The sequence below is a fragment of the Knufia obscura genome (assembly GCF_036327395.1).
Source record: "Knufia obscura strain CCFEE 5817 isolate CBS 148926 chromosome Unknown scaffold_7, whole genome shotgun sequence".
NCBI classification, from domain to species: Eukaryota; Fungi; Ascomycota; class Eurotiomycetes; order Chaetothyriales; family Trichomeriaceae; genus Knufia; species Knufia obscura.
The window spans coordinates 1,334,770-1,349,084 of NW_027042693.1; the positions used below are offsets into that span (position 1 = coordinate 1,334,770).

Here is a 14,315-nt window from a genome sequence, read left to right on the forward strand (position 1 = left end):
GAAGAAAGGCAAGTCGAGCGACCTTGATGCCGGCGTTTCAAGGACTGGAGCCAAGAAAGCACAACACAGCCACGCCGATGTGCGCCAACCAGCCAAATTGTGTCTCTGAATGCAGCCCAACAAGGCGTCTACTGCACACCATCGGAACCAGCCAATCATCGCAGGGGCTTTTTGTACTGCATTGATGGTACCTCAAGCAGCTGCTCGCATGTGTCAAGCCTAACGAACCAAGGACGGTTAGATACCTTGGTGTTCGTCTCCTGGGCCACACGGTTCGCGAGCATCAGCGCGATGGGACTTCGAGTGGCCCGGACAGTTTTTCTTGCGCGTCGTGCCGGAGCTTCGATGGATCGCGCAAGCGAAGGATGAAGGTTAACTGGACGAGCTGAAATATAGCTTCTACAGCTCATCATTGGTTGAGTACCTGCAGTAAGCACAAAGACCCAGACCACCATTTGGCGGTCTTCGCAATTTGGCCTGTTCTGACCCTGTCGACTGCAGGCATCGGCTTGTTGCACTCCTTTTGGTGGTCCTCGACAATACAGAAGAGCCTCAAACTCAGTGCACGAATGTGTGAGATCCTCAGCCACGTTCTGTATCGCCGCGTTTCCGCTAACGCTGCACGGCCCGGCGTATCGAACTAATCGGGGGTTCACAACAGCTTGGTGAGCTGAACAGGAGACGGCACGATGATACTCCGATGCTTTGCAATCACTCAACTCAACCACTGCAGGATTAAGTATCCCAGTTTGCTTTCCTAAACTGTGCAACGTGCATGTTCCTCACCCCTTTTCGGCATTGACTTCGACAAGATGTGGCTAGAGAGCGGCGTCAGCAACAAGATCAGGGCAGCCCGGAGTAATTTCTGCATGCATGTGCCACACTGCTGGCCTGAAGAATTTTGCTGAAGGTTGTTAGAAATTCTGTCCACCCTCCAATCTCCTGCAAGGCTGTCTTTGACAGTAGCTTCACTGACTGATAGCTGCATGGGACCCTGCTGCGCTGAAAACGAGGTAGATCGTGCAGATGGTTGTATTGCATCGCATGATGTCGCTTTGGCGCAGGAAGTTGCTGGAAGCTTACGCAGGAGTTGTGTTATGAAGCTGTTGATGCAATTCTGCGACTTCTGGATCAAATGGTGCAATACCTGGGCTTTGATGGTTGGACATCAACGCGGCAGCGAGGTATCGAGATTTTTCTGAGTTATGTATGACAGTAATTTCCAGTTAATGCCACAACACAACTACACTCACGGCCAAGCAGAGAAGATCATGAAGTCTAACAGCTCGTTCATTGTGGGATGCTACAATACCATGCTCGATAATTCGAACAAAAGCTGTATATACAGGTCAAGTGGCAAAATCAGCTTGAATCATCAGTTCCTCCACGAACCTATACCGATACTCCGACAGCGCCAGCAACCTGATAACGAAGGAGACAACCTCTGTCCACGATGTCCACCACATAGTCCTGCACCGGTCGTACACATCTTCGACCATTCTCCAGCGCGCCAAGAAGCGCCTCTGCCTCCAGCCGTTCAATCACCGAGTGACACAGGCTGTATCTGATCAATAGTGCTTACATGCCGGCTGGTTCAACAATCCCTCACAAAATATCCGTGTTGCATACGTACATCATCAGAAGAAACAATCACATCAAGTCGTCACATGCCTTTGGTCTAGGCAACATTAATTTGTCGTTCACGATGATGCCTCGGCTTTCTTCGGTGTGGCCTTCTTCGGGGTGGCTTTCTTCTTGGACGCAGCAGCCTTTTTCGTTGGGGCAGCCTTGGTGTCCTTGGCTGGTGCTTTCGTTTTTGTTACGCGGCCAGACTTGGTCTTCTTGAGGACCTTTGGTGTGTCGACAACAGCCGGGGCCTGTTTATTCTGTTAGTATGAGGCCCGTCAAGCGATAATGGGGTACTCACTGGTGCCTCAGCCTTTGGCGCGGCGGCCTTTTTGGCTCTCGGCTTGGCTGTGTTGGCTTTGGCCTTAGTCTCGGTCTTCTTTGGTGCGGCGGCCTTCTTGGTCGTTGTTGCCTTGGTGGCAGCCTTCTTGGGAGCAGCAGCCTTCTTTGTTGTCGTCTTGGGCTTGACTTCCTTTTCTGGCTTCTCGGCTTTCTCAGCTTTCTCGGCCTTCGGCTTGGTCTCCTTCTTCGGCGCAGCTGCTGGCTTCTTTTCAGTCGTTTCTTTCACCTTCTTCGCAAGCTTGACTGGACCAGATGGGCCTATCGAGGTCAGTCGGATGTCAAAGGATGAGAGCAGGAAATAACATACCCTTTGGCTGCTCGAATTCACCGCCCTTCACGCCTTTCTTGATCGCGTCGTTGAAGAAGCGGTCAGTTTGGGTAGACGACGGGTCGATGTTGTTGTTTGCTCGGACATATGTTTTGATGGCTTGTCGGCTGCTACCGTTTCTTTCCTTGAGCTGCAAGGCACGATGCGTCAGTATGGACTCAAGAGGCAAAGAAACAAGTATGAAGCTTGTTGCAAGAGCAGTGGTTGAGAAAAGGTGGAAATGAAATTGGAATTGTTAGGCGACAATGAGGTGCTTAGGCGCAAAACGGATGAACTTACATTGACAATAGCATCCTTGATCATGTCTATATCAGAATGATCAGCATCGATGCGCGACTCGAGGATAGGCCATGGATCACATCCGGCTTCACAATTGGTTGTGAAACTTACCTTTGAATGAAGCGTGGGAGGGGTTGGCAGCGGTCTTTTTAGTGGCAGTGGCAGCACTGGTGGCTTTCTTGGGAGGCATGATGTTGTTTGGGAGGTTGTTGCTGTGGTGAAACTGTTAAGAGTTGGTATGCGACCTGAGCAAAATAATTCTTGATAGCTGAATATGTATTGCGTGTATAGAGCAGCAGTTGGGAGAGAGAGAAATCACTTGGGGGAGGCGCGCCTGCGACGCGGGCGGGGAATGACGATGTTTATACTCGCTCGTGACAGCCAGGTTGATCTGAGTTGGCTCCCGCTGCGACTGCCCAATCAGCATATTTCTGGGCAAGAGCGACTGATCAAAGGTGCATCCTTGCAGCTTCCCATTGGCTCCGTGAGCTCCATCACGGATTATTCTGCACACCTCGTTTTCCTCTCCCATTTTCTATTTTTCGTCTCTTTGTTTGCTGTCCATTGGCATGATCTCCTGATCTTTTGACCAATTGACCAACACGAGTCGGTAGGATGGGAAAGAACAATCATAAATCACGCCAGCACCTATTTTCAGGGTTTTGCATATGTAAAACCATAGCTAGTCGCAATTGCGTCGATGCCGCTTGATGCAGTCTCATGCTGTACACTGTCTCACGGAGCTGATGCCAAATATTGCTACATCTCATATCGAGGTTATCGTTCCCTGCTCAGTACACCAGAATACTGGCAGAATACATGCTCGAGAGCCCTGTGGCTCTTTCTGAATGCCTGACCCTGTCGGCTCGCAGTAGCCACCTGAACGCCTCGCTATTGAATACATTGTTCGCAATCAGCTCGAACGTCATATGCTGTAACATGTGTTTAAGCAGCACCATGCACCTTCGACTTGTTCTCCTTCTTGGTCTTGGCCTCTTCTTTCTTTTTCTTCTTCGATTCCGCAATCTTCTCATCGTGCTTGCGTTTTAGGCTCTGCTTCTGTTCTTCGGTCTTCTCTATTGGCTTGAAGAAGCCTTCCATACGTGCTTGTTGGGCGACCTTGACATTCTTTTGCAGCTTCTGGGCTGAGTGGCGTACTCTGTCTTCATTGAATCCTTTCTCTTGGACCAGAAATTGAACTAGCCCTTCAATGTCTGGAGCTTCCCATTTGAAGTCGCATTCAGGATCGTCAGCTGATCGAACATCTGGGTTGAGGAAGAGCTCCCGAGCATCCTTGTATGGCCAATCTTCAGGCATGACATATTTCTTCTTCGGATCGCTCTCTATCGACTCAACGACCTTCTCCAAAGAGCCATGCTCTCTGATGAGCTTCAGTGCTGTGTTCGGTCCGACTTTCGGGATGGGGTCGAGATAGTCGCAACCAAGCAATATGCACATGTCGATGAACTGATTGCGGTCCATGTGCAGTCCTTCAAGGGCTTTCTCCAGATGAATCTCTTGAATAGGCTCCTTTCTTTGCTCACTGAAGGTCAAGTGTCGAAGTAGAATTGGTGAGTTGAAGCAAAGTGTGTCCATATCTTCCGATGCAGCAGCATACACCTTGCCTGCTCTGGCAAGCACAGCACATTGGGCTTCAGCTTCAGTCGGCGCGACGATGTAGGGAATTCCCATCAGCTTGAGCAGCCTCTGGCATTCCTGATTGTGCTCTCTTGTTACCCTCACAGTTCGCCGAGAGAATCGTTCTACCTCTTCGGCTGTACCAGTCTCTTTAGCTTCCTCGTGCTGTTCTTTTGCTTCGTTCTTGCGTGCAAATCGCTTTGCCAGCTCTCCTGACTTCAGCTTTGGTGGAGCGCCATCGAAGACAAAAAGTGGCTTGATTCCATTGTCGACCATTCGAAGTGTGCGATAGAACATGCCCATGAGATGTGACGTTGTTTCACCAGTGTCGGACATAAGTTGCTGGCCATCTGATCTCACGGCGATCAGGAAACTGTATATGCTCATGGATGCATCTATGGCAACTTTGCGTCCAAAATGGTTCTTGATCTCGCCAGTCTTGATCGCATCAGGTGCCTCATCGGCGATGACATGGTAGAGTTCTGCTCTAGTCAATAGTTGTGCTAAGCAACTGCCAAAGAACACTTACGCTTGATCCCCATCTTGTGGTTGGTTCTCTGGTCTCAGTGTAGGAATTCTTACTATGTAGCAGCTCGCTGGTATGCAGATGGTTACCAATTGGAGGAGTGGCACGCGTCAACTCGCGTAGAAGTCGCGCTTCAGCAGACACGTCATCATGCCTTCCGACTATGTTCAGGCAACAATGATCAAAGACCAGGCACCTAAGCTACGAAAATGAAGGTGAAAGCAGCTTCTGCTTGGCTGACATGAACCTCCGGGGACTTCTTGCCTGAACATGCAATTCCTTCATCCACACTGCGTAAAGAACGCTGTCGGTCGTACCGATCAGACCTGAGATGCAGTTCTCGAAGGACATTTCTGCGAACTTAGTGCCGGATATGAGCGAAAAAAACAAGCAAAAGCTAAAGCGTCGATCCACCGGGCAGCGCATCGAGCCTCGGCCTCTGCATTTTACTGTCCGTGATTGATTGGTGAAGCAGCTCTTCGGCGATGGCACTCACGGCACCGACAGCAAGAAGATCCTGAACGATTGCGCATTCAAGTAAGTCTCGCTGTTGTTAAATATTATTGTCCTGGTCGCTCTGAGGGTGTTACATCAACCCTCGTCCTCAGATCCACCGTGACCATCATCTCGTCGCCGTCATGTCCTTACGTACAGCTTTTCGTCAAGCTACCAGGCAGGTCACGAGACAAAGGCCTGTCCAGAAGCTTGGACGCCGATACGCCTCTACTCCAGCGAAGTTTCAGTGGGAAGATCCACTGAACAACCAGAGTCTCTATACGGAAGAAGAGCTCGCAATCCAGGAAACAGCTAGATCATATTGTCAAGAGCAACTGTTGCCTCGTGTACTCGATGCTTATCGCAATGAGCACTACCCTCGAGAGATCCTTACGGAGATGGGTGAGCTGGGCTTGCTAGGAGCTACGATACAAGGATATGGCTGCGCAGGTGTCAGCACAGTAGCTTCAGGTCTGATTACAAGAGAGGTTGAAAGAGTAGATTCTGGATACAGGTCTGGCATGTCCGTGCAGAGCTCCTTAGTCATGGGACCGATACATGAGTTTGGCACACAAGAACAAAAAGACAGGTGGCTTGAGAAGTTAGGACAAGGAAAACTTGTCGGTTGCTTTGGGCTGACAGAACCTAACCATGGCTCAGACCCTGGCTCACTAGAGACGACAGCAAAACCACATCCTTCGAAGGAGGGATACTACTCGTTATCAGGTGCGAAGACATGGATTACGAATTCGCCAATTGCCGATATTGCTGTCGTCTGGGCCAAGCTGCAAGAGACTGGCAAAATTCGAGGATTCGTCATCGAGCGCGACCAATGCCCACCTGGGACGTTCGAGACACCAGCTTTGAAGAACAAGAATGGTTTACGAGCGTCGGTAACTGGTATGATCCAGCTGGACGAATGCCCAGTGCCCAAGGAGAACATGTTCCCAGAGGTCGAAGGCTTAAAGGGGCCCTTCGCATGCCTGAACTCGGCGCGACTTGGGATATCGTGGGGCGTTATGGGTGCACTGGAGGATGCGCTGGATCGAGCTCGAACGTATGCACTTGAAAGAAAACAGTTCAAGAACAACCCGCTTGCGAAGTACCAGCTTGTGCAGAAGAAGCTGACGGATGCGTCCACAGACACAGCATACGGTCTTCTGGCAGCCTACCAAGTCAGCCGGCTGAAGGATGAAGGCAAGGCTGCACCCGAGATGATCAACATGATTAAGCGGCAAAACTGTGATCGGGCATTGATCAACACTCGACACCTGCAAGAGATTTTCGGTGGTAACGCCGTGAGCGACGAATATCATATCGGACGCCATGTTGCCAACCTCTTTGTGACCCAGACGTACGAAGGTCAGAGTGATATTCATGCATTGGTCATAGGAAGGGCCATCACTGGGCTACAGGCTTTCGTTTGAGAGAGTTTCAGGGGATAGTCGGTTCCATGAATGTACATTTCGAAGTTGTTCTTTGATGACTCTGTTCGGCGTTTTGATCCAGGAGGCGTAAGCGTCATGCACAAAACAACAGAGCCTATTTGCTTTGTCATACCGTGGCGAAGTTGTCCTCGAAGGTCTTTAGCAATTCCGTACCAGATAAAGGCACCTTTAGTGGTATCGGGGGACATGTAAGGATTTGTAAAGCAGAATTGAAGAAGTACCAATACTCCAGCAAGCCTGGCCTGGATAGCATGTTCCAGAGTGCCAAGGCCGGTTTATGCCTGGCAGGGGCCCGAGTTGCAGCCTGAGTGGCTAACAACTAGGGCAAGTGACCCGCCGATTCATGCCACCAAAGACGCTGCGGTCATCTCTTGTTCCTCCACTTTGACACTCCTGCTTTTCACGTACTCACAATCACTCACTTCAAACACCACGCTATACGAAGCAATCGATTGCGGAACACCTTCATAAGCATATTTACCACTTTGAAAGACCAAGACTTCTCAAGTATCTTGCCTGTAAGCCCTGCGATATCATTCATCGAGTCGGGCGTCAATACTAATTCGGCCCACAGCCTGCCTGCGATTCAGCCAGAGACTTGTCACAAGACCACATCCAGTCTAGAATACAACCAACACACCCCATCCATTGAAAATGGCGTTGAAGCGCATCAACAAGGAACTCACAGACCTTGGTCGGTACGTACATCGACTCGCTACATACCGCAGATACCGACATGATATCATGGCGGAACGGGCAACAATAATGGTTCAAGATGGCTAATATTCAATAATACAGAGACCCTCCTTCATCATGCTCCGCTGGTCCCATGGGAGATGATCTATTCCACTGGCAAGCGACGATTATGGGTCCTTCCGAGAGTCCTTTCCAGGGCGGCGTCTTCTTCCTCGCAATCCACTTCCCCACCGACTACCCATTCAAGCCACCGAAGGTCAACTTCACAACTCGAATCTACCACCCCAACATCAACTCGAACGGCAGTATCTGCTTAGATATTCTGCGAGACCAATGGAGTCCGGCTCTTACGATATCGAAGGGTAAGTTGGGCAGAATAGTGGGGTGGCAAACGCTAACAAATAGCAGTGCTCTTGTCTATTTGCTCGATGTTGACAGATCCTAATCCAGACGACCCACTGGTTCCCGAGATTGCACACGTCTACAAGACCGACCGAGCCAGGTACGAGGCCACAGCTAGAGAATGGACCCGTAAATTCGCCATCTAGCATGACAGAGACCACAAGGAAAGATGCGTTCGCCGGCGTTATGATACGAGACAACGAGATAGAGTTACTGAAGGCGTGTTGTATGCGAGCGGAAGAATAAAGAACATGCAGATATGAGGGGAACCATGGAGACAACGATGGTGGTATTGCAGCGATAGCTCGGGGTTCATGGGCAAGGTGGTTCATTTGGCGACACTCAGCATATCTGGGCATGATTTCACGATGCAGCATAAACTACGCCGTTGGCAATTCATGCACGCCCTGTTTCGGTCTGTCGCCTCTTTTATCGTCAAGCATTCTTCGGTCTGCAAACTTGGTGTTGCTCACCGAGATCGCTTTTACCGCATTGGGTGCCCACTCACATTGACTGTGAATAAATTTGTGAACTTCTCGACTGCAGTGACGATACCCAAGATAATCGGAGAGCTGGACAACGTTCTGTATAAGAATAGCTGCTCGGTCAAGTACACAGATGGCGATCGTGCTTTCCCTTGGTGCATTGGCCCTTGTTCATGTTTACATCAAGAAAGCCTCCCTGCCATATCTTGCCAACAGTTGACGACTGGTATGAAGCTATGCTGATCCCATCTGGCACCTTTCTCGTGACCAGTTAGGTTTCGCCGGTAGTGGCAGCCTGTTGCCAGGCTCTGCATCACGATGCTGGCAGGACATGCCTCTCAATGCTCCTGCTTACTCGGTTCTCTTTACAGCCTTATGCTCCAAAAGCCACCTGCTAGAGCAAATGGATTTTAACTCGAACGATGTGGCCACATAATCCGGCCAACTCATTGGGTCCCATAGTATTCCCTCAAACAGATTTGTAACGTCGTCCACAATACCACAAACCTCGGATCACAGACGTGCCGCAAAGACGTCGCAGCAGGCCAAAAGCAACGTGGAAGGAATCAAGGAGTGCATCGGAGCAACCGAGCAGAAGTCCGCCTCAGACCTTTCAAGCCGCAAAGATGCAGAAGATGAGACGTCGTCGGACAGACTTCTGTTTCAGCCCGTGTTTCTGACCAATCATCTTGTCGAAATGCTGAATATGTCTGTTAGACGCCAGCTAACGTTGGCCGTCGCGTATTCTCGACTTCTCCTGACCCATACAATCGCTTCTTTCTGCGTTTATCTTCCATCTCACCAACCAGGGCTAGAATTGAAGCCCGGAAAATGCATTTCTTCTCGGATGCCATCATGTGTTCTGCTCAAGCAGCCCCTGGCTCAAGCGGATGGTGCTTCTGCGAACCCGTTCCGAGACGATAACCTCTGCTTCGAGACTATTCGAACTCCACCCGTGATTGTCTTGACTCGCACCGAGTGCCCGTTACCGCTGTTGTTCTTCCTACTTTGGAAGCCTGCGGCTGTTTCCTTGTGTACATCCCGCATCCATTTTACCACGTTGCTCGGCGCAATACAGCATTAATCAAGAACGCAGTGCGTCCTCGGAAACAATCAAGCTGGTCTTGATCGCGACACCCGGGTCTACGAGGTGTACCCTCCTTGATACGTCCCCGAATCCTGTACGACAGCCAGTCGTCTATATCGAACATGGCCGCACCGCCGTACCAACAAACGTACGAAATGGCCGCTACGAAGCCATGGGTGCGCTCGAACAGCAGTCACTCAGACCTTGTTCCGCGATACTACTTCGAAAAGCCAATGGAAAGATCGAACAGTACATTGTCCTCAGCGTCCAGCGCAAGCGAACGATCGAGGACAACGCCCCTCTCAAGGTTACTGCTGTCAGGAGAGATCAGTGGGGAGGCTCCGAGAGACCTGAATTTTATGGAAAAGCTAAACAGGTGGATGGTCAATGAGGGCTCACAACGTATACTGGTTGGAGTGTTCGTGCTCGTTCACGCCATGATCTTTACATTCGGGTTCATGAATTACCAGCTGAAAGACAACCTGACAACAGCAAGAGCAACGTTTGGCCTGACATATCCTACCGCACGAGCTGCTGCGCTGGTCCTCCACGTGGACATAGCGTTGATACTCTTCCCAGTGTGCCGGACACTGATCTCCCTCCTCAGGCAGACACCCTTGAACGGCATCATCCAGTTCGACAGCAACATCTCCTTCCACAAATTGGTGGCTTACTCGATTGTCTTCTTCACGTGGCTTCACACGATAGCTCACTGGAACAACTTCGCTCAACTCGCTGCCAAGAATGGCTTGGGTTTCGTTGGCTTCCTCAAGGCTAACTTCATGACTGGTCCTGGCTGGTCAGGCTACATCATGCTCTTTGCACTCATGGCCATGTTGTTTACCTCTATCGAGAAACCACGGCGCGCAAACTACGAACGTTTCTGGTCAACGCACCACCTGTTCATCGTCTTCTTCCTTTTCTGGTCGATTCATGGTGCATTCTGCATGATCAAGACTGATACGGCGCCATTCTGCTTCGGAACGGGCGTCTTCTGGGAGTACTGGATGTACGGCGGCTTCGCGTACCTCCTCGAGCGCATCCTTCGAGAAATCAGAGGTCGACACAAGACCTTTGTCACGAAAGTGATACAGCATCCCAGCAACGTCGTCGAGATCCAAATTCACAAAGAGCGAACAAAGATGCGAGCAGGACAGTACATCTTCCTCTGCTGTCCCGAGGTCTCGATATGGCAATATCACCCCTTTACACTCACCTCAGCCCCAGAAGAAGGCCACCTCTCAGTGCACGTCCGAATGGTAGGCAACTTCACGAAAGCGCTCGGAAAAGCACTCGGCTGCAGTCCCGACGCAAAGCCATCAACCGATCGAGCCGACCGCGCAAAGTCGCGAGTAGTGTCCATGGCACCAGGAGGCCTCCAAAAAATCCTACCAAGAATCTACGTCGACGGACCCTTCGGCACCGCCTCAGAAGACGTCTTCAAATTCGAGACCGCAGTCCTCGTCGGCGCAGGTATAGGCGTAACGCCCTTCGCCAGCATCCTCAAGAGCATCTGGTACCGCATGTCCAGCAGCGATCCGGGCTCTCAAACTCGTCTCCGAAAAGTCTACTTCTTCTGGGTCTGTCGTGATTTCGGCACCCTGGAATGGTTCAAGTCGTTGCTTCAAGCAATTGAGATACAGGATAAGGAACATAATATCGAGATCCACGCTGTAAGCTTTTTCCCCTCTCCCTTTCTCCGGTTCCATCATCACTAACACACCCCAGTACCTAACAGCCAAGATCTCCGCCTCCGACGCCCAAAACATAATGCTCAATTCTTCCAGTTCAGACGCAATAACGGGCCTGCACACCCCCACGAACTTCGGACGGCCAAACTGGGATATGATCTTTAAGGCGCTGAAGAAGTTGCATGCGCCCGGGGAGGCGGGTGTGTTCTTTTGTGGACCGAATGGGTTGGGGAATCAGTTGCATACGAAGTGTAATATGTATTCTGAGCCTGGGGTAGGGAAGAGGGGTGGGTTTAGGTTTGTGTATGGGAAGGAGAATTTTTAGGGTGTGTTGTAGACGGTATATCGAGAAGAATAGATGCATTCGATGACTGGTCCGTGTGTATTCTCTACTGTATGCTTTGATTTTGTCCTGGTTTCGACCCGACCGTTCCTTGACCTGTTTGCTGTTTGCCGAGATGTCTTACTCTGCTTGTCTCCCAGTCGCCTATGTGTCGCCCGAGGCCGCTCACCACCAAGCAAGTTGAAGGCAAGGGCTATGCTGAAGGACGTGTCTCCCGTTACCAGGAGGCTGTAGATTGGCACCTTCTACACCATGGCGATCGCCCGTATCGAGAACGAAACATCGAAGGGAGTCTGTTTCGGTTGTGCAATTGGTGCGCTGGATGCTTGTGCATACTGATAGTAGTCGAGCAGTATGCGGAGAAGATAGCCGAGCATCAGTCCTAGGATGATAGGGAGGAAAAAGTTGAGGGCAGAGAAGAGGATGCGCTTCATGCTGGGTTGAGTGACATGATATGATTTTGCTGTCGTGGTGGTAAGATGCAGCGGGCTATGGCTGAGGTACATTGATGAAGAGCATCTGGAATGAGATAAGAAGGTAAATGGTGCAGAGCAGATGGCCGTGGACACACTGCAATACATGTTCATTGTCACTAGTATGCAAGGATGAATGTCGCTGTGAAAATGTCTTCCGATATAGTCAAGTTTATTCTGTGCTCGATGATATTTCAGCTCCAAATTTCTAATGAGTTCTCTGGCCTCTCTGGCCTCTCTTCTATCCTGATATGTACCTGCTCTCGTCTCGTGGTCATTCGAGATGGTCATTGCACAATGCAGCTGTGCCTTGCTGTGTATTTCTCGCTAGCTGCCTCTGGCACCTTCTCCAGTGGATCAATGGATTCGGGATCGTGCCAGTCGTGGATCGCCTGATGTTCTTTGGAGTAGTCGGCAATCTGCTTCATCTGGGCTGCTTCCCTATGTCCAGGCTTCTTCGCGAACATAGAGAGGAGATCCCTTGCTCGTGTCAGCTTACAAAGAATTCAATTGAGAAGTATAGTTGTGCTTGCCTGGGTTTCTTCGCGTGCCTGCGTGTTGTTCTGGCTTTGCTGTCGTTCGACGGCGCCCCAATATGCTGCTTCTCCGAAATGGAGGACGGTGTGCTTCGGAATGGACCGTCTGGCTCAGGAAGGTTGAAAAGCGGAGCGTGGTCATTATCAAGCGGATCAATCTGAGGACTTTGCCAATCGCTGATGGACAGTATTCGTGTCGGTTGGGTGTTTTCGGTACTGATAGCAACTGTCAGCTGGCGGCGCGGATAAGGAACATAGTACACGTGCGGAAGTCGCAGCATGGAAGCAAGGGAGATTGAGGGCGGACGGGGCATGGCCATGCAAGCACTTACCAAGCTGCAAGGTTGCTCGGGTTCAAGACAACCACCGTTCTGTCTGTGGAACCATTTCTGTCTGCCCAGGAATATAAAATTAGCAAGGTCTAGAATGACACCTCATACCTGTAAACCAATGTACTATCCCATAACGCCTGCAACAGCTGCCAAGCAACGTCTACAACTCAACATGACCATGACTAGACCAACTACCGCTTCGAGACTGAGCGTCCGAGTCGGAGTCCTTAGGCTCTTCCTCCCATGTCCTCTGCAAGGGGACAGGCTTGTTCCTGTTCTTTGGGCCCTGCTCAGCAGCTTCGATCCCCAGCCGTGCCCGTTTCGATGCAACACTTTCGGGCTGCCTATCTTTGAACACCATCTTGCCCGTTACAGGATCTCGAGAACAAGAGAACCACATACCTGTCTGGTTGCTGACAATCTTCTCGACGTCGATTCTGCACTTGCCGCATTTGCTCAACTCTCTGGCGGAACCACAAGTGACGGCGTTAGTACATGGAGTGCTCATTCTCATACCTGGCTTTGGCTTCTTTGGATCACCATGTTCTCGATATATACCCACCTTCGCTTCGAACTGTGGCAATGAAGGCACTGTGTGGAGTTGGTCTGCTGGCTGGTCGGGTGCCCCAGCACAGCGATGATAGATCCTCGGCCTTTTGGCCCAGTGACCGCATTCGGCGTGATACACGTCTTCCATGTAACACATGCCTGGCTTGAGATTTGTTCGAAATATCTGGAAACTTAGTCAGTCCAACTACTCGTGGCACTCACCTTGATTTTGATGGCTTTCAATCTGGTTCGCTATATGGAGGTACTCGATCGTTTGATTTCTTCGTCGGATCGATATCTTTCATTATGTGTAGTAAAACAGGAGGGTAAGATCAATTTCTCGGGACAGTTGAGCAACCACCACTCTATGCCCCTGCGCAAGAAATAGTCTCACAATGGCCTATGTCCAAACAAAGACGCGATGGACTGGAATAGCCAAGGGCTTTGTACTTACATCTCCTACCCCTCGCATAGGTCCATTGTACTTGGCTGCGAGCTTAGCTGCCAGCTCATTGATCTCCCGTGCACGTGCGACAGCCTGTCGCCTTTGTTCTTCGGTGAATGTGTTCGAGTCTTGCCACAATGGTACCTAACCATCGGGTGAAGACGCGGAAAACCAGGACGGCCTGCGCTCTTCATCATCTTCGGTGCGAGTAGTGCTTGCGCCACTGTCTGGTCGATCGAAAGAACGAGATAGCAGGCTGTCTCTTGGAAAGCTGCGCGTTGTGTTTGTAGACGCATCATTAAATAGCTGACCGAGATTGTCTAATTGAAGGAAGGTACCTTGGGATTCAGCGATCTGTTCGTCAATCTCCGGAAGACCCTCAGAGACATTCTCTAAGAGATCCTCTGGAAGATCCATTGGGTTAGGGTAGGGTTCAAGTTGTGAATACTTCTGCCAGATCTGCAAGGCGGAGAGTTGGAGAGTTGCAAGGTAGACCTCGCGCAAATCGCGCTGTTGAAATTTATAATCGCGTGTGTTGTGTTGCTTTTGGATCACTTCTCGATGATATCAAAATGGAGCGAGCACAGCGCCGAC

The 14,315-nt window shown here is 50.6% G+C and overlaps 6 protein-coding genes across 6 annotated transcripts; 3 read left to right on the top strand and 3 right to left on the bottom strand.

Annotated features, from left to right (window-relative positions):
- Positions 1-1,700: 1,700 nt before the first annotated feature.
- On the bottom strand, positions 1,701-2,765 carry PMZ80_006685 (uncharacterized protein; the record flags this gene model as incomplete). Its single annotated transcript, XM_064875097.1, has 5 exons — positions 1,701-1,877; positions 1,928-2,226; positions 2,276-2,426; positions 2,576-2,601; positions 2,687-2,765. 5 exons carry the CDS (start codon positions 2,763-2,765, stop codon positions 1,701-1,703), a joined length of 732 nt encoding a protein of 243 aa, XP_064729497.1.
- Positions 2,766-3,520: 755 nt separating this feature from the next.
- On the bottom strand, positions 3,521-4,755 carry FEN1 (Elongation of fatty acids protein 2; the record flags this gene model as incomplete). Its single annotated transcript, XM_064875098.1, has 2 exons — positions 3,521-4,695; positions 4,743-4,755. 2 exons carry the CDS (start codon positions 4,753-4,755, stop codon positions 3,521-3,523), a joined length of 1,188 nt encoding a protein of 395 aa, XP_064729498.1.
- Positions 4,756-5,377: 622 nt separating this feature from the next.
- On the top strand, positions 5,378-6,661 carry PMZ80_006687 (uncharacterized protein; the record flags this gene model as incomplete). The annotated part of the gene is made up of 1 exon (XM_064875099.1): positions 5,378-6,661. The coding sequence occupies one exon, from the start codon at positions 5,378-5,380 to the stop codon at positions 6,659-6,661; it is 1,284 nt and encodes a 427-aa protein (XP_064729499.1).
- Positions 6,662-7,336: 675 nt separating this feature from the next.
- Positions 7,337-7,926, top strand: UBC4 (Ubiquitin-conjugating enzyme E2 4; the record flags this gene model as incomplete). The annotated part of the gene is made up of 3 exons (XM_064875100.1): positions 7,337-7,380; positions 7,481-7,740; positions 7,787-7,926. The coding sequence occupies 3 exons, from the start codon at positions 7,337-7,339 to the stop codon at positions 7,924-7,926; spliced, it is 444 nt and encodes a 147-aa protein (XP_064729500.1).
- Positions 7,927-9,507: 1,581 nt separating this feature from the next.
- Positions 9,508-11,368, top strand: PMZ80_006689 (uncharacterized protein; the record flags this gene model as incomplete). The annotated part of the gene is made up of 2 exons (XM_064875101.1): positions 9,508-11,025; positions 11,081-11,368. 2 exons carry the CDS (start codon positions 9,508-9,510, stop codon positions 11,366-11,368), a joined length of 1,806 nt encoding a protein of 601 aa, XP_064729501.1.
- Positions 11,369-12,146: 778 nt separating this feature from the next.
- Positions 12,147-13,179, bottom strand: PMZ80_006690 (uncharacterized protein; the record flags this gene model as incomplete). Its single annotated transcript, XM_064875102.1, has 5 exons — positions 12,147-12,339; positions 12,393-12,611; positions 12,728-12,788; positions 12,905-13,071; positions 13,130-13,179. 5 exons carry the CDS (start codon positions 13,177-13,179, stop codon positions 12,147-12,149), a joined length of 690 nt encoding a protein of 229 aa, XP_064729502.1.
- Positions 13,180-14,315: the final 1,136 nt, after the last annotated feature.